This window comes from Esox lucius, chromosome 12 (assembly GCF_011004845.1).
Source record: "Esox lucius isolate fEsoLuc1 chromosome 12, fEsoLuc1.pri, whole genome shotgun sequence".
Classification (NCBI taxonomy): Eukaryota; Metazoa; Chordata; class Actinopteri; order Esociformes; family Esocidae; genus Esox; species Esox lucius.
In genome coordinates, this window is record NC_047580.1 from 25,545,081 (window position 1) to 25,563,957 (window position 18,877).

The 18,877-nt window shown below is 38.8% G+C and overlaps 2 protein-coding genes across 2 annotated transcripts; both read right to left on the reverse strand.

Moving 5' to 3' along the window:
• Window positions 1-842: 842 nt before the first annotated feature.
• On the reverse strand, window positions 843-4,666 carry LOC105022319 (matrix metalloproteinase-19). Its single transcript, XM_010890589.3, has 9 exons — window positions 4,343-4,666; window positions 3,889-3,980; window positions 3,610-3,740; window positions 3,265-3,483; window positions 2,569-2,814; window positions 2,089-2,193; window positions 1,772-1,939; window positions 1,484-1,611; window positions 843-1,174 (listed from the first exon to the last, which is right to left on the reverse strand). The coding sequence occupies exons 1-9, from the start codon at window positions 4,436-4,438 to the stop codon at window positions 938-940; spliced, it is 1,422 nt and encodes a 473-aa protein (XP_010888891.3). The 5' UTR covers window positions 4,439-4,666; the 3' UTR covers window positions 843-937.
• A 2,735-nt stretch (window positions 4,667-7,401) lies between these two features.
• pym1 (PYM homolog 1, exon junction complex associated factor) lies at window positions 7,402-12,254 on the reverse strand. Its single transcript, XM_010890588.3, has 3 exons — window positions 12,174-12,254; window positions 10,385-10,478; window positions 7,402-10,127 (listed from the first exon to the last, which is right to left on the reverse strand). Exons 1-3 carry the CDS (start codon window positions 12,202-12,204, stop codon window positions 9,644-9,646), a joined length of 609 nt encoding a protein of 202 aa, XP_010888890.1. The 5' UTR covers window positions 12,205-12,254; the 3' UTR covers window positions 7,402-9,643.
• Window positions 12,255-18,877: the final 6,623 nt, after the last annotated feature.

An 18,877-nucleotide genomic window follows, 5' to 3' on the forward strand; every position in this document is an offset into this window, starting at 1 on the left:
TTAAGCTGGTCTAATACAAATGTAGTAGTTCCAGCCCATCAATTTAGCTTTACCTATTGAGTTTTAGATTTTTTTAAGTTAAATAATTTTATTCAGTCCCACTTCCTCTGTTTTTTGTCGTGTTCATGATAATGGCCGGTTCTCAACAAAACAACTCACTTTGTGAAAGTCAAAGATCAAGATGTGTGTTCTCAAATGAACCAAGACGTCCTGCTTTTTATCACATTCAGTGTTCAACCATGTAGTATGATTTTTGCAAAGATATAATTTTCTTTCTATTTTCATGACAGTAAGAAAGTTAGACTAGAGAGAAAGATAAGCAGAGGGAGACAGAGAGGAAGGGCCCAGACTAAATTGGGGTTCAAACCCCTGTCACCAGGGGGAACACGTGGTTCAGAGTCAGGAACTTAGACTGTGACACCATACACAGTTTTTAAAGAAGATTTAGTCTGTTGTCTGACAATGACAACCGAATAAATCACCTTGCATTGTTATGTTAATTATTGACAATCCTTCTGAGGTGTCAGAAAGTAAATCGTCAAACAACACATTAATAATTCAACAAATAAATAACAGTAGCTTTACTTCGGTCAGTTTGCAAATACCCATTTTTGTGAAGACAGTACATCTATACAGTTTAATGCACAGTGTAAAACGGGAGGAAATGTAAGTTGAGAGACTTACGTACTGTTATCATGACCTGCACAAAAGATGTTGTAAGTATGTAACAATTGATGTTGTAAGTAACATTTATAAATTTTCTGTTGTCTTAATAATTACACATCTTAAAGCTGTTTCACTTCAGAAAGTTAAGTGATATCATTAGACAGAAGTAAACGGCGCTGAAAATAAATCTTTCAATTGATTTGTCATTACAGAGATCTTCTGGGACGCTGGATATCCCTGCACAAGCGAGACACCACTAACCTCTAAAGGCCTATTCATCACATTGCATCCATTTTTCACTAGTTTTGAGAGGGTAGCCCTTATCAACAACTTTGTTATTCTTGATGCGCCAGTACTGGTTACCTTTGAAAACATATATATGTCCATTTGTCCAACTGAGGGCAGCCTCCAGGTTGTATGGTACCCCAGAGAAAAGATGTGAGATTGGTTTGGGGTATGTCCTGCCATCCACTGGCCCAGCTTCATCCCACTGCCAGTATTGAGAACCCTAAGGGATACAATAAATGGGAACTATTATCGAGAGGTGTAAAAGTACAAAGTAAAAGAAATGTTGCCGTGTTCACCTAATGAGTGCAATTGCTAATTAAGATCTAAAGAACCAGGTAAAGGGAGTTAATTTAGGTCTTAATTAGGAACTTCTCTCACCTGCTGAACACAGCCAATTAAAGGTGAACACTGCAAAAGTGCTTTCACTCTGTAATTTCTAAACTTCTCAAATCATCCCACTCATTTGGAAATGGTCTAAAGGGAAAGTTACATGCTTATATATAACCATGTTTGGTGTTTGTTTGAATACCTTGAAGAATATCACCCCGCTGTTCCTTTGGAAGTACAAGGCTGAATCAACATTAGAAGGAATGCCTGCCAATCTTCTAGGATAACCAATGTCGAGTTTGAATCTTGTATATCTCCACACTTTGTCTCCTGGGTAAACATCATTGCAGTGACACATGAAAATCACAATAATGGAAGAAATTCCCGTTTCTATGATGTTTTCCCAAATCCTAGGGTGGGCCAAAAAACGTGGGATGACAGTAGAGTTGGCAAGTCAGCAGAACCTGGCTTTGGACCAAGCTAAGTTTACCTTTCAGGAAGTAGGACTTGTTGGTTTTCTGAGAGTGAACAGCTGCGTTGAGGCTCCCAGGAAGATCCTTCCATAGCACAGATATCAGGATGGGTGTGTCGTAGCCATCGCTGTCAGACAATGTCCACACATACTTTCCGCTGAAGACATATGTCTTGCTTAAAGGACCTGGGTTGTAATTACAGTTTATTTTTTAAAACCTTGTAAATGCTGTTTATCCCCGCAAAAAGAGGGATTTGCTATCCAAAATAAAGCAATTTGCTATTTTGCAGTTTGATACATTGTTTGAATTGAGGTCAGACATTTATGCTAACTACCTAACATGATTGCATCCATGGTGCCCTTGCAAGGATCTGGGGGACCTGCCTCTAGGGTGGGGTCATTAGGATGTCTGGACACTGTGGGACGATTGGTTGGCTTTCCTGAAGTAGAAAAGGAAAAGGTAAGGGTTCAAAACACATAGCACATTCCTGAATCTTTATCATTTACAATATTGCCAGGAAATCAAAGTCTCGTTATGGAATTATTGTATGGCTTTGCCACCTGAGCAGCTCCTTTCCCTGTGCTGTAGCCCTCAGAAAACATCTGTATACTTGTAGAGGCAAATGTAAACCTCTAAATGTTAACATGAACTGCCAATTAATGTATAGGATAAATCTCTCAGCTCATACTCATTCACCCCATGTATACACAAGGTAGCGTAGCGCACTTAAATGTACATTTAAATAGATTCTCTGTATCCTGATTACGTGCTGTGTTTTAATGGAATAAAGAAAAAAATACAATACAGCCCCCACCATACAAAGCTTGGATTCCACGGATGTCATCTGGATGTAGTTTGAAATCGGCACGATAACCAGAGTACACAGGTCCCATCAGAGCATTGCTGTACTGGGAGTGACCCAGGCCAAGGGCATGGCCAATCTCATGGGCTGCTACAATCCTCAGATTAGGGCCAGAGGACTTCCCCTCAGTCCACAGCTCGTCTTCGTCAAAATGTACAATGCCTGACTCTGGGTTGTCGGCATGGGCTAACACTCCACCTTATGAAAGATTTTAAAAGATTCACACGGATGAAAATATATTATCATATTCAGAAGCATTGAGTCACATCCTAAACAATTTTCACCATTTATTATAAGCATAAGAAAGACTATGAAAGAAAATTACAACTGAACTATATTGCATGCTCAAAAACATAGGAAAATGTTGTTGTTTTATGCTAACAGAATTTCTCAGATAAATTCACTGAATAAAAGGTACGAATATTTTTGCCCACTGTCAATACTTTGTCTACCCTTTTTTTGTAAGGATAACAACAGTTTCTTTTCAGAATGAGGAATGGATAGGAAGGTACGTATCCTCCATTAAAACATTTCCTGATCCTTTTCTGAACTTATGAACTGAAGCAGAATTTTGGTTTGGTGTTACATTTTAACTGTTCATTGTGACTGTAAAAGGCATTTCATTCATGGGAGCGCTCTGACTCTCACCTGGCCCGTCAAATGGCACTGGACAAGATCTGTCCTTCTTATGAAATGAGATCTTGATGTCTGCTCTTCCTGGAAACAGAACCTCCTGGAATGTCAGGGGTGACACCTCACTCCAGTACCTAAACGCAGACTGAAGTGCTGCACGTGTTTTTGCCAGGCCCAAATCTGTGGTGTAGCTATATATGCGATAGGTCAGTCTCTTCTTACGCCAAATAGAACCTGTGGAGTGGACACTGGTTAAATGTGCTTTTTCTTTACCCTTTTTTGATGATTGGGGTACATTGTTGTTGTTAAGTAATCTAAATGAAAAAATTAAGCTGCAAGATAATTAATAATATAACCAACCTAAGACTCGATATTTGAGGGATTTGTCACTGAAGGAGTCCTGAATACCACATCGAGGTTGTTTCATCATTGACATTGTTGCCTCATTGAGCGTTCCTGACACGGTTAAGTTAGTTGCCTTCTGAAATATTCTAAAGTTTGAATGGGTAAAAGAAACGCTAGTGAGAAATAATGTGTAGAATTGTGTGTTGAGTAAGAAAGCCAAGCTGACATACAGCCTAAAATCAAAAGAAAGGAGAGAACATACTACAAAGTGTGACCGTTTTTGCTGTTACATACTTCAGTGCCTCTGTGATTTCTTCAGCTTGATGAACGTGATTCATGCCGCTGTCCAGTGGTCGGTGCAGGTAGCCATAGGTCCTTAAGTAGACCTGAGGAGATGTGGCTGACATATTATTTAACCTTGCATTTGACATCTTTGTCATTTGGAAGATGCTATTATCTAGAGCAACTTACAAAACCAATGACGGTGTAGTGCCTTGATTAAAGCATAATGACAGATTTTTGTTGGATCGAGATTCGAGAATTCAAACCAGCAACATTTCGGATACAGGGCCAACACCTTAACTGCTATGCTCTTTTCATTAAAAGGTTTAATAGGTACATCCCCATGTTCATGTCTGGCATGAAAACAAATTAACACAGAGAGGAGTTGGCTAAAACTCAAACCAGACTAGTAAATAATGATTTACATCATATCTCATTGTTAATCTATTGCATGGTAAATTCTCACCAAGGCTTCCATGAGATCCTTCCTGTTCATTATGGCAGCAGATGGCACGGTTGTCAGAAAGACAAGAAACAGCATGTACTCCATCTTATAATCCATTTTAAGATATTTAAGTATGAAAGTGTAGTTTTTCTGTCTTATTTCTCGGTTATACACATTGTGAAAAACATCAAGTTAAGAACTGTCCAATTAAAAATGTAAATTAAATTGAGAGAAAGTTTATCCCCACAGAATCCTAAAAAATTTTAATTTGTTCTGTCCCTCTCTTATAATGTTCTGTGAATCTCTGTGGTTTATGGCTCCACATACAGATTTTATACCACTGTATGCCTGGTGGGACCTGTTTGCAACCAAACAATAAAACATCAGAGGAATGCAGTCTAAAAAACAGTCTGGAATCCCCCAGACATCGACAGACGCTCTTAAAATAGACAACCCAATTCCTGTTACATAGTAACTATCCAAAAATATATCCACTTTCAACTGTTGAAATTGTCTCCCAATACCTTCAATTTATCAAAGCAACAAAAAATCTATATTATGTTAATATCACCTTTAAAGGTCTTTTCCTGGTCAGTGTCAATGACAGTTGAGACAGTGTTACAAGACAGATGGTGGATTCAATAGATTTAATATTTGAAACAACAATCTTACAGACTTTGTATTTTTCTCTCAAATACATTTTTGTTTGTTCGAAGTTGACTTTGGTTCAGTTTGGTGTGTCATCCTAATTGATCAGAACAGGGACAACCGGTGCTGGAACGGCTGACATTAAAATGTGCCTGAGACAGTTGTGTTCAATTTGCAGTGTTCAAATATTTGGGGGGAGAGAATTGTTATAATTATGCTCCAATTCCTGACCATCCACTCCAAATTAAATGATGCAGCTGACAAATCGAGCCACAGATTTTCAATCTGTGACAATCAACGTATTAGTCATTTCATTTGTTGTGTAAAACAATATTTGAAAGTAGCAATTTAACTTCACAAAACCAAAACACACACAAAACTAACGCATTTACATTTTGGAATGCCCTAGACAGGAGATAATAATGGCATTTACTAATGCAAATCTGATCATTATCTGAAAGACTTTAAATGAGTAAACGAAACTGAATGTGATCCAGAGGCAGAATTAGAGCAACAGATGTTGAGGAGAGTTTAGATCAACACAGAACAGAGTGAATACGATGGCTCTTGTCATTGTATTTTTATATGAACCAATCCTATAAGATACAAAAAAAATGCTAAATAAGAATCCTGAAGGATGGTTCCAAATCATGAGAAGGTCTGCCAGAATACCTTCAAATACAAAGCCTCAAAAAAATACTTTTATTTGAGCATTGTTGGATGATGGCCAATCAAACTGACTCCCATAAAGCTGTTGGTTCAGAGACAAATGATTCTGCATATTGTTTACCTCATAAAGGAACTTATTTTTTGTTACTAAGGATTATAAACCCATTTGTTTGAATCCTGAATGTAAATATAGTATATCAGACTGTATACACTAGATATGAAAGCATGTTTAATTGTTAGTACTCTATACTCTATAAGGCACCTGGGGAGGATGTGGTACATGGCAAATATACCGCAGCTAAGGGCTTAAACCACACCCCATTGTGCCCTACTAATTGAACATGAAACAATAAAACAACATGGTGATTCATTGCCAGGGAAAGAAAATGTGATGGATTTACAAAATGTATAATCGAAGTTGCTCAATCAAGATTCTTGTTGTTTCTGAATTACTACATTTCTCTCTATAAATACCATGTAGTCTGTGAGTTAAAAAAACCTCATCCTCCAGTAATGTAAATCACGGGTTTAACAATGAGAAAAACAGCTAACCACATTTCCATTCAAACACAACCGTTAATTACAGTTTTTTATATATACATTTATATATATACCCCAATTAACACAATGCTGAATTTAAGCCTTTCAAAGTCACCATAAAAATATCCCATGAGCATAAGCAGTTATAGTATGCAAAGATCTTTAGAAGTAAACCAAGGTACACCACCCAGTGTTTTTCCCAAAGGGACGCTGGTTAAGCCATCTAAGCAGTATTCAGGAGGTGGGCAGACAAACATTAATAGCAAGAACCATGGGGCAATACTAGCCCATTCTAGTGCTCATGTTATGAAACAACTACTCCCTTTAATAACAAAATATGTTTTCACTTAAATATAGAAAACAATATGGAGATCAAATTTGAATCTGCCAAATGTCTAAGTTCCACTTGTTTCAAGTCCTCTAAAAAAGCAGGTGTCCTGCTTGAATGATTAAAGACTGGCTGGTGCAGTCAAAACCATGGAGGTGGTGGCTTAAGTAACACACTCCACCTTTCCCCGTTCACACGAAGGGCTAAAACAGCCAATCATAATCCATCCTCACTTCCTCGACCAACGTCTCTTTGGATCTGCATGCAAATCCATCTCCTTGCAACAGATTTTATGGTTCGAAGAAAGATGAATCAGCTGCCAAATGCACCTCTATCAAGGTTTGCCATAAATGACTTAATCCGCACCTAAAAGATCATAAACAGTGACCTCTTTCTTTTATTGCTCAGTATTGCATCACTTTAGATTGGGAATAGTGCAGGTTAACTTAAAAGTTCAAACTGTCAGCTTTAACTTGTGGGTATTTTCATCCATATCAGATGGAAATACCCACACAAAAAAACTGACAGTATTCCCATTGACCTCATAGTCATTTTTAAATCAGCAACAAAATTATTATTTTCTATTATCTTTCAGGTGCAGATGGTAGTCTTGCAGTTAAAACATCTAGATGAAAACTCTGTTATTCGGTACTTGAAGCAATCAATCCTATATGAAGATTATATCAGGCTCCCTATTTCTGATATCTGTTAATCATGCAAGTGCCTACTTTTAGTGCATACTTTTATATATACACATGGGGAGCTATTTGTCTATTTCAACTCAGTAGCAATACAATGTTTCATAACTGTATTAAGTCATAAATAAAGAAACTTCATTATGAACACAGAAATATCAATCATTTCAGTACACAAAGGGTCAACAAACGGCATCCACTGAATAGGAGACTTCTGTATTTTTAATGCATTTAGACTACTACATAATATTGTAATCTATGATCTTCTTTTGACAGATAAAGGTAAAAAAGGACAAAAATAAATGCACAATACACACAGCACAAGGAAATGTTAGTACCACAACTACAGCGACTGACAATCATTTATGAAAGGCACCTGCCCATAGGGGAAGTACAGGTAACATAGTTGCCTAAAGGTCAAAACGACTTGCCCCACAAATAAAAAAGACTGTAACATGCACACATTGTTCAAATTGCGCCTTTCATTTTAACATTTATTTCAATTTTCAGCATAATTTGACAATATTATAAACCTAAAATAGCCAATGAGATTGATTTGCACAGAAAAAACTATGTTCTTACAAAACACACGGTCAAAGGACTGCGTTGCATTCCTTAGGTGGAGGATGGCGGTGTTAAGTAGCGTGTGCATTCATTTTTCATACTGGTCTCCCGTGGGAATTGAACCCACAGCCCTGGTAATGGTAGTCCCACGCTCTATCGAGCCACACAAGACACCCCTCGTTTCCACTCTCAAAATCAAAGTTGTTTCAAAGAAAAGGAATACAAAGTGATGTTTTATGTGTAGTAACTCATTAATTCAGGTGCACATGTACTTAACAGTGTTGTTTGGGTACCTGTGTTTTGGTATCATGGAATGGAATTTCTAATAATCCTTATACCTTTAGGCCAGGTAGACATTTAGGATGTTAACATTTAATAAGATTTTGGGGAAAGGCTTTCCGTCGAGACCTTCTCATTTTATTTCATTCATTTTATTTTTGGTGTGAGCTTTGCTGCAAAATGAATGCACTTCCCACAGCCAATTCTATAACAAAACAATGTCAGATACTTGTGACAATAAAACCTGATCAACGCCTGGATCCAGAGATTATTAACAGAGGCCATCAAAGCGGTTAAACAATTTGCCTGTTAAACAATTTCAATTATTGGGTCGTGTGACTGGGCTCATAAAAACTTGTTTTTCTCCATGCAACTCGTTAGCTAACTGGAAATTTCCAGTCAAACTAGGCTCTGTGTGATCATTAAAAGGTATATAACATACCAAATTAACATCTTCCTTAATTAGTCTGGTGGTTCATAATTAGTTAAGCATATCAGCTACATTGACCTTGTCATGCATTTTTGGGAATGGCATTATGGCTGTTTGGTGAGTAGGTCTACAGGTTTAATAATTCTGAAAGAAATACAAATCTCATCTCTACAACACATTTGAATATTTTCTGTTATTTGTTGCACCCCCAGCCCATAAAAAGTTAAATGAAGACACAGACAACACACGCCCAACCAGCTACACACCAATATCTTGCTTACACAAACCTGTTTTATGCTTCCAAATGCTGTGAGACCACATGCTAATATTGCTGTTAACAGCAGATATCGTACCGGCCAATGTCAAAATAAATGTAACTTACGACAATGGACAGGAAGCAACAAATCTGAGAATTCAGCTTGTGGTTGGAACACATTAACCATCATTAATAAACCAGTTCATTTTTAATTTGTCTTCAAACTCTGGGCATTTGACAAATTACACAGTTTGTGTATCCTATTAGTATGATACGTTTTAAAGACCTTTTTTTCTGCAGGACTAATATGAGCATATGTGAGCAATCAGCAATTGAGCAGTAGAACCCAGACAATTCGGAGTCAGTGAAATAAAGGCAAAAGGGAGTTTAGAGAGAAGAACTGGAAGGATTGACTTAGGGATTTGTGTGTCCTGCTAATTAAAATGCACAAGTAAAACACTCAAGTCAACGTATATTAACATTATCTCCTAAACAAAATTAAAAAATGTTGACACTCCATTTGGCATTGACAATGGACATTCCACATGCCCCACTGTTCAGTTCATATGCCCCCCAACAGTTACATTTTTTGTAAGTACATTTGAAATGAGGACAAAGACTGGCTCATACTAATTTGGTAGCTGGTTTTGGAAAAAGTGTGAGAAATGCATGATCAGATGTCAACAACATAACTACAGGTGCTGGATTTATGTACACATTATATTCCGGAGCCAAAGTTCATGTAGACTGGCTGTCTGATAACACCAAGTTCCAGGAGAATGTTTGACGGAAGCTCATCAACACTGTAAACACAGTTGTAAATGTCCATTTCTTTCAGAACCGGATGTATATTCCAAGTCTCTAACTTCCAAAACTAGCCTGCTGAATGCTGCCCTCCCGACAACCTGTCTTCTCACGAATCCTCTTCTAGCAGCAGCAACTCGTCCTGTAAGGCCTTGGCCCTACCAAGCTTCTCCAGCTGCTCTTTTGTAGCTTGTTTGATCTCCCCAGAGTCCAGTTTCAGCTGCAGCTCCTCTACCTGCCTCAGCTTCTTCTTCAGGTTCTTGATCTTCTTGGCCTTTTCTGTTGCTGCCGCCGAAGTGCTGTCAGCAGCTCCAGCTGGGTTACATGCCGGCGTCTCACTGTCACCTCCCTCCGCAATCACCACGTGCTCGACTGCATTCGTTAGTAATCCCATACTGCTATCCGAGCCGTGCTGCTTCCGCTTCTCCTTGCGTTTCATGTTTCGCTTGGCTGTCTTGGAGAGCCCAGACGTCTCACACTCCACATTGCCGTGTTTCCCCTGATTCTGCCTGGGCTGAGATGCGTCCTCAGGGCTCATGCCCGGCGGCAGGTCCGGCTTGCTCTTGAAGAACTTCACAAATTTATTCTCGTAGCTGAAAGAAAACAAGGAGACAATTAAATGGGAACAATATGTTCTAGAGTAGTAGAGGCTGCCAAATTCAAAGTTAATACAAAAGTCACTAACTTGACAGAGGTCAACTTTGTCAAGGTGCTTCATCAAAAAAATAAGAAATGTAGCCTCATACGGTCCGGTCCAACATTTTAGCCACACTAAAGAATGGAGAATTATGTGAGAAAACTTAGCTCTATCATTGCGTTTGTGTGGTGGCCTATTGGGAGTATTACGTACACAGGGACCTCTTCCTGAGGGGTATAACCATCCTTCACTCTCCGTGGCTTCCTCCATGTTCCATCAGGTCGCTGTGTAGCAGCAATGTATTTCCCTACAGAATGACAAGCACACATGAAATTCACAGAAAACCAAAAAATTATCTTGAACAATGAAACTTAGCATTTTAATCAATTATATCACCTTCAAACAGAAACTGTATGTCAGCTGCTTCCCCCCCCCACTTACATGTCTGGTTGTTAAAACACTGCTCCATGTGATTAGTCTAAAATACACGTGCCACATTTGCATTGGCAGTAGCTAGTACTATGACCCTAAGCTATCATGCATGCCTGAAAAATGCGGAGTCTGAATAAAAAGCTTGGTAAAGCAGTTTGTTTGGAGAAAGTGTATATTCAAAGGTAAGATAATTAGTTAACAGCATAGAAGTTAGTTTTAGATGGAATATTGACCAGATATTTCACTCCTCAAATCTCAACAGCTCATTAACGGTGTCCAATGAATCCAATATTAGTCACATTGTGATTAAAAGTGTTTACAATGTCACACAGTCCTTATATATCCAGAGCTGACAACAGAAGGAAGCATTCGGGGAGCTGGTACTGAGCGCTTTCAAACTCAAGTGTGTGTCCTCCTTATATTTTGGAAGTTGTGCAATGTGCTCCACACACCCCCAATAGAGAATATATAATTTTTATTGTCATGGCATACCTAATGTAGGAGCTATTGAAATGACAATGCTCTGGCAAATTCAGACATTTTTAAATAAAATGTGTGCATTAATCTCCACTGTCTTGAGTCAGAATATATATTTTTTATAGTCATGATATACTTATTGTAGGAGCTATTAAAATGACAAAGTTTATCAACTTTAGACATTTAACATTTTGAAACAAAGATAGATGTACATTGTTCTCCACCCTCCCTTGACTCAGAATATATGCTAGTTATATTCTTGGCACAGGTATTTTAGAAGCTATTGAAGCTTGAAGTTAAGAAGGCTGGATTTTACCAGCTCTACGGAGATCGTTTCCTTCTTGTGCCCAGAACCAGCTCAGTCTGAGGTAGCATCCTTTTTGTCAGACTAATATTGAATTAAACATTTCGTTAAAGAGCTACTGAGACTTAAAGAGTCGAAATACTTTCCAATGATGTCCAACCTAAAACGAACTTCACCGCAGTAATAAGTTCTGGGGTTTGCTCTGATCCGTGTAGGTTTAGTTTATAGCACAGGACCCAGACGAAAAATCCAATAATTTCATGTTTCGTATAACATTAAGTAGTCAACGTTTGCCAACTAACTATTCTGCCTTTTATAACTAGGTAGCGTGCGTTAATTACTAGATAGCTAGCTTGCTAGGTACGTTACCGTCTGTCTAAGTATTTCAAATGAGCCACTTGCTGCTGCTAGTACTGTACTATTATTGCTAACGTACTGCTAGATAGTTACCTAGCGTTAATTAACGATTTTCGTTGGCTAGCTATCCAACATAAGCTACTATCCCACCCAGATTGTTTGTTAGGACATAGCTAAATATAAACGCTAGCCAGTATACTAACGTAGAAACCTAAAAAGAGGTAGCTACTAATGCTAGCTAACTAATGTGTTTTTTGCCAGCTAAGCTAACTGGGTTTGCCAGCAGGCTGGAACAAGTTTGTCTTCGCAACTTGCTGGTTGCAAGATTACTGTTCTTAGTTAGGTACGGGTTAATCACGCTAAACGGTGAGTATACTTTACTTTTAAACTCCACCAATATTTAATTGGAGGTCTGACTTGAATCAGCCTTACCAGATTCATCTTCAACATAGGGGGTTGCCATTTTGCTCAATCAACGACTTCCGTTAGCTAGAGATAACAGGAAGAAGTGGGGAGGGGCTTCTTTTTCTTTTCTGATTGTTTGGGAGAGTATTGGTGCGTGACGCCTCCTACAGTACTGCAATGAGTGATCAAATTTAGTATAAAGAAACACATTAAGAAAAAAAATCTAAATCCTCCTACCCAGTCCAGTATTATAATGTCATTAATGTAAGGGATGAGGTTAAGGTTAGGATAAATGGATTGATAGTTAGAGCGTCATTGGTTGTTGAAAAGATGGTTTGAAAAGCATCTAAATATTATCGAGACCTTTAAAAATAATGTTACAGAATCTGGAATTGTATAATGTATTGAACAAGCAGCCAATGGAGGTTGATTAAAAACAGGCGTTGATAAAGGTTTTTTTGTGAGATTTGTGAGAAAATGCTGGCCGCTGTATTCTGGATTAGGTTTGGACAGGGGTCTTACAGATACTCCTGCAAGAAGTGCATTACATTTGTCAAGTGAAGACGATAACAGGGCATGCACAAGGTTTTCAGCATCCATATTGGATAAGAACCTGATGGCCTGATCAATTTCTTGATTGCGTCGTGACAATGTGTTAAAATGTCAGTGTCACAATTTTTCCATACGTATATCATCCTCATAAAAACTGAAGTTTAGTGCAAACGTTCAAATTAAATACCTGGCATCACATACAGTAAACAGTATTTAAAACAGGACTGGCTCTGTGGGACCCCCTTGGTGACTGAGGCATATTTGGATGTATAATTGCCACGTGGACATTTCTTGTCTAAGTAAGATTGGAGCCAAATCACCGGAGTGCTGTTCCAGGCAATCCAATCTATTGAGTCTGTTGATGGTTATCTTATGATTAATTGTGTCAAAGTAAGAATTTCTGTCCAGAATTTTTATGATGTTACTGTCTCACATCAGCTGCCATCATCAAGTCATTTGTTACTCCCACCAGACTGCAAAGGTTCACTGAGATTGTTGGCTGAAAAGTAGTTTAATAGTGAAACTTAGTCAACACATTTTCAAACTTTGATTTAAAGAATTTGATAAAAATGGTTGGAAATTGATGTAATTGCTTAAGGGCTTGGGTCCAATGGGAAGGTAGCTGACCTCATGTTTTTTTAAACAGTTTTCGATACAGATATTGGGGCAGTCATTGAGATTTTGGGAAACTGTTTCTAGGAGGATAAACTTGAAGAAGAATGAGGGTCCTAACCAAGGAGTAAACTGAACAATGCAGTAGAAAATGCAACTGATTTAGATTGGAAACATTCAAGAAAACTTTTGCATTACTCAATAGAGGGTTTAGAGATTAAGTAATTTGATGTTAGACTCAAAGAACGTACACCGATCAGCCACAACATTATGATCACCTGCCTAATATTGTGTAGGTCCCCCTTTTGCCACCAAAACAGCCCTGAGCCTGTCACTGGTTCACCGCTGTTCCACTATTGATAGGTACTGACCAATGCAGATTGGGAACACCCAACAAGGGTCACAGTTTTGGAGATGCTCTGACCCAGTCATCTAGCCATCACAATTTGGCCCTTGTCAAAGTCGCTCAGATCCTTACGCTTGCCCATTTTTCCTTCTTCTAACACATCAACTTTGAGGACAGAATGTTCACTTGCTGCCTAACATATCCCACCCACTGACAGTTGCCATGATAACCAGATTATCAGTGTTATTCACTTCACCTGTCAGTGGTCATAATGTTATTACTGATCGGCTGTATATCCTATGTAAAACCATGGTGCAGAGCATTCAAAGTTTTTTTTTATTGGGGCAATGGTGTCAAGAATCAGACACTGATATCATGTTTTGGTTTAAGCAGGACACCAGGCACAAAGTTGAAGGACAACAAAAGGGTTTAATAAGGAATCTGAGGCAGGTAAAAACAACAACAAGAAAACAGCAAACACACACACAGAAATACTAAATAACTTACATTGACAGAACTGGGCAAACTAAATAGGGTGCTAATGAGTGCTAAACAACAAACAGGTGAAAACAATCAGAACAAAAAGGACATGCTATGTTTAAAAACAAAGGAAAAAAACTAACAGAACAGGCTACATCCAGGGACAACACCAAAAACAACACAGAACAAAACAGAATCCTACACCTGGTTATTATTGTTCAACCACCATTTTAGGTGAGTTTGAAGATAGAATGTATTTGCAACCCTAATAATGCTTCTGCAAAGGAGCTAAATAATAGATATCCATATTGGTCTCTTTTTACCCAGGGCTGACATTGAGATGGAAGCAGTTATGAGAAGGGACTTGTGTAAAATAAGCCCAATGCAGCTGTGGTCAGCTCATTAATTTCCACTCCAGAACATAACAGAGCCAAAATGTGCCCCAGGATATCTGTGGGAAAATCAACATAATAGCACAGATAGAAAAATATATAAAATTGATGCAGAAGTAATTAGCAAGTTTATTATGGTATTCATTAACATGTATGTACAACCCCGTTTCCAAAAGAAGGACACTGGGTGAAATGCAAATAAAAACAGAATGCAATGATGTGCAAATCATTCATCCCCATATTTAATTGAAAGTAGTACAAAGACAATGTATCGAATGTTGAAACGGAGAAACATTGTTTTTGGAAAAATGCATGCTTACAACTGTGTTGCATCATCTCTTCTTTTAACAATAACCATTACGCTTCTTTTTATTGTTTGGGAACTGAGAAGACCAACTGCTGTAGTTCTGAAAGTGAAATGTTTTCACATTCTTGCTTGATATAGAATTTCAGCTGCTCAACAGTTTGGGGTCTCCTATGTTGCATTTTTCATTTAATTACAGGTCTGGACTACAGGCAGGCCAGTTTAGCACCTGGACTCTTTTACTACAGAGTCATGCTGGGGTAATGCAGAATGTGGTTTGGCAGTTTCTTGCTGAAATAAGCAAGGCCTTCCCTGAAATGTCTGGATGGCAGCATTTGTTGCTCCAAAACCTGTGTATATTGTTCAGCATTAATGGTGCCTTCACAGATGTGCAAGTCACCCATTCCATGTGCACTAATGCACCCCCGTACCATCACGGATGCTGGCTTTTTAACTGTGTGCTGATAAGAAGCCAGATGGTCCCTCTCCTCTTTTGTCCAGAAGACACAGCGTCCATGATTCCCAAAAATGATTTCACATTTTCACTTGTCAGACCACAGGACAGTTTTCCACTTCGCCTCAGTTCATATTAATTTACATACACTTGTAAAGAACATGTATGTCATGGCAGTTTGAGTTTCCAATAATTACTACAACTCAGATATTTTTTTGCATTACACAACTTTTCCAGTCTTTTGTTGCCTCTGTCCCAACTTTTTTGAAACGTGTTGCTGGCATCAAATTCAAAGTGGGCATATATTTTTCAAGAAACAATAAAATGTCTCAGTTTCAACATTTGATATGCTGTCTTTGTACTATTTTCTACTGAATATAGGGTTTACATTTACTGCTTTCATTTAAATTTTTCTCAACATTTTTGGTAACGGTTGTAAAACAGGAACTAAGGTTATAGAAATTACATAAGGTTCCCATTTAATCGCTCGTTTTAGTACAACTCATTCCAAGGGACATACCGTAATGCCCCAACCTATCCAGTCAGGACAGTGAATAAGGCAGTTCATTACTGCCTAATCAAAGGAAACCAGCTTCCATGACTATATGACCCTAGCATGATCTGCAATGCTCTGGCTATCTACTTACCCTCTCCAAGCTGACAGTAGATTAGACAATAGATTAGCTAGGCTAGTACCAGTGACATAGATCCTCGAAAACTTATAATATTGTCCCTATCTAGTCACTGCACAAATAGCTGGCACACCCTTACTGGAGTGGACAAGCATGCTATTGGGCAACCCTTGCTCTCGGCAATCACCTGTTATGAAGAAAACCCATGCAATGCAGCAGGTTAACCACTTCTTAGACAACCCTCTACCCAGAGCTAGCATTCCTAACAGGGCAGGGTAAAGCTTAAAAGCTAAAGCTGTGTAAGATATTACTTTTGGTGTAAAGGCTGCGTTTGGGTGCAGCGTTACTTTGGTTTTGTCAATGGAAAATTCTAAGTTGGGGAAGTCATTGAGAGCAAGAGCGGGAAAGGTCTGTCTGTTAATACTGGGAGCAGTTAGGTTAGCCTAAGGATTTAGCCTAAGGTTTACCTGTGGTGCGATGTTGTTGTGGATGGTTGGCGATGCTCCTGTTACTCCATGGGGCCTCTTGCATCTGTTAACGGCTTGGCTGTAGTTCAGCCTGCCTGAATGCAGACCTTGGTAGGGATAAAGGGGAAGTGTGGACAGGCAGTGTTTCTGTAAGTTTCCTCTGGATGTGGGACCTGAGGAGCATCTGGATTGCCTAAGGGGAATTTCTAGGTGTAGGCTTCCTAGGGGAGGGGACACACTTTTTTAATCGAGGTGGACATTGTCCTAAAGTTAATCAAGGCTGAGATGGTGAACCAGGTTTATGTACATCCTCTGGTAGGGGGAAATCTTGGTGGCAGTTATTACGAGTCAATGTGGAGGTACAGTGTGAGGGAAGATAGCGTCAATGTTGAAGTACAGTGTGTGTCCTTCAAAGCACATCCAGTGCTGTTCTGGTTCCTGTGACAATCACAGTTTGGAGGAAAATATGTTTTTATTTCAGTTAATTGTTAATGTTTTTTATTTTGTGTGTAAGATTAAGATGATTAACAACAATCACATGTTTTTATTTTCGTTATTGCATTTGCACACTACATCTAGTATATAGTAAAATTAAACAATGTAATGAGATAATAAGCTATATGGTAATTTTCAAACATGTGGTATATATTAGTTTACAGTACAATCATTTAGCAGATGCTCTGATCCAGAGTGACTTAAGCGCATATATTTTTAAATACTATATGGATCACACAAATCAGTAGTAGTATATACACTCTACTTTATAAATTATATGTTGGCAAATATCAGTGCTGGAAAGAAGACAATACAAATAAACATATAACAAGCATAATTTCAACGGAAGGGTTGGCTGTAGTTACATTAGATACTCTTTGAAGAGGTAGAGTTTCAGATGTTTTCTGAAAATTGTCAGAGATCCTGCTATCTTAACTACAAGGGGAAGCCACCATTGGGGTGCAAAGATAGAGAAGAGTTTTGACAAGGCCGAGTTTTGACAACATTACCTAAAGGGAGAGGAATCTCCCTTTGCTGATTCATATGCCAAGGCCTGGTATCGAATATGAGCTTCAATTGGAAGCCAGTGGACTGAGTGGAATGGGGTGGGGTGACATGGTAGAACTTGTGAAGGTTTAACATTAGGTGGACAGCAGCATTCTGGATAAGTTACAGGGGTTTGGTGGAACTCCCCAGAAGCTCTACCAACAGTGAGATGCAGTAATCAAGATGTGAGATGACAAGTGGCTGAATTAATACCTGTGCTTCTTCCTGTGTGAGTAAAGGATATTCCCTACAAATTTTGAACGACAATAGTCACACCAAGGTCCTTTTCACTCTGGGGGGGAAACTGTGGAGCTGTCAATGGTGATGGATATGTCTTGGAGCAGACAGGCCTTCCCAATGGAAGAACAGCCACTCAGTCTTGTTGAAGTTGAGCTTGAGATGGGGGACCGACATCAGTGTGTGACAGCCAGGTATGCAGAAATCTGTGTCACACCCTGTGTGTCAGTAGGGGGGAAGTAGAATAGTTGAGTATCATCCTCATAGCAATGATAGGAGAGACCATGTGTGGAAATGACAGAGCCAAGTGACTTGAGAGAAGAAAATCTAGAATCAAGGCTTTTGGAGGCTGCGGGGCAGAAGCAGATCCTCTCCACATCACCTGGTAGGAACGGCCTGCCAGATAGGATGCATACCAAGAATGTGCTGAGCCTGAGACGCCCAGATCCAAGAGGGTGGAGAGTAGGATGTGACGGTTCAGTGTTGAAGGCAGTGGATAGATCTAGGAGTGTACTTCATAAACTGACCCAAGAACATCAAGCAAAAATATACAGTTATAAATGTATATCCTCCACCATATTTTACAATAGATATGGAATCATTTTTCCCCATATATTCTCATTCAGACTCCAGTACGACTACTGGTGTACACATTTTGTTTTGTTGCATTTAGCACTAATAAAAGGGATTTGTAAAATGCTAGAAGATCAGACTGTGAGAAAAGTCTTGGTTTACAGGTGTAGCGGAGAGCAATACCACATTGTATCGAAGGTCTTGGTTAGGTGTACAGCATGGCCAAGGCAACGTAATAAATGTTTATTTTAAAGCATTTACAGTGTAATTTACGATTGTGCTGCACCATTGCAAAAATTCTCATGTTAAGAAGTTTTGGGGAGTCACTCCAATAGGAATACTGACCAACTAAGAGCATCTTTTAATAGTCCTCTTACTGCTCACCTCAAGAAACAAACACAATGTTTATACATATACTTTTTATATTTAAAGGAAAAGTGCAAAAAAGACCTGTTCCAAACAAAACTAAGGCACTCGTGCCACTGGTCACGAATGAGCCCCCATCAACCTCCCTCTGTCTAAATCTGGTTAACAGTATTATCTACACAGACAAATGTCAGAAATCTGCCTTGAATCCTTATACATCGTAGTAACCAATGTGACATAATGTTAACATCTGCATAGTGTGTCAATCAATCTAG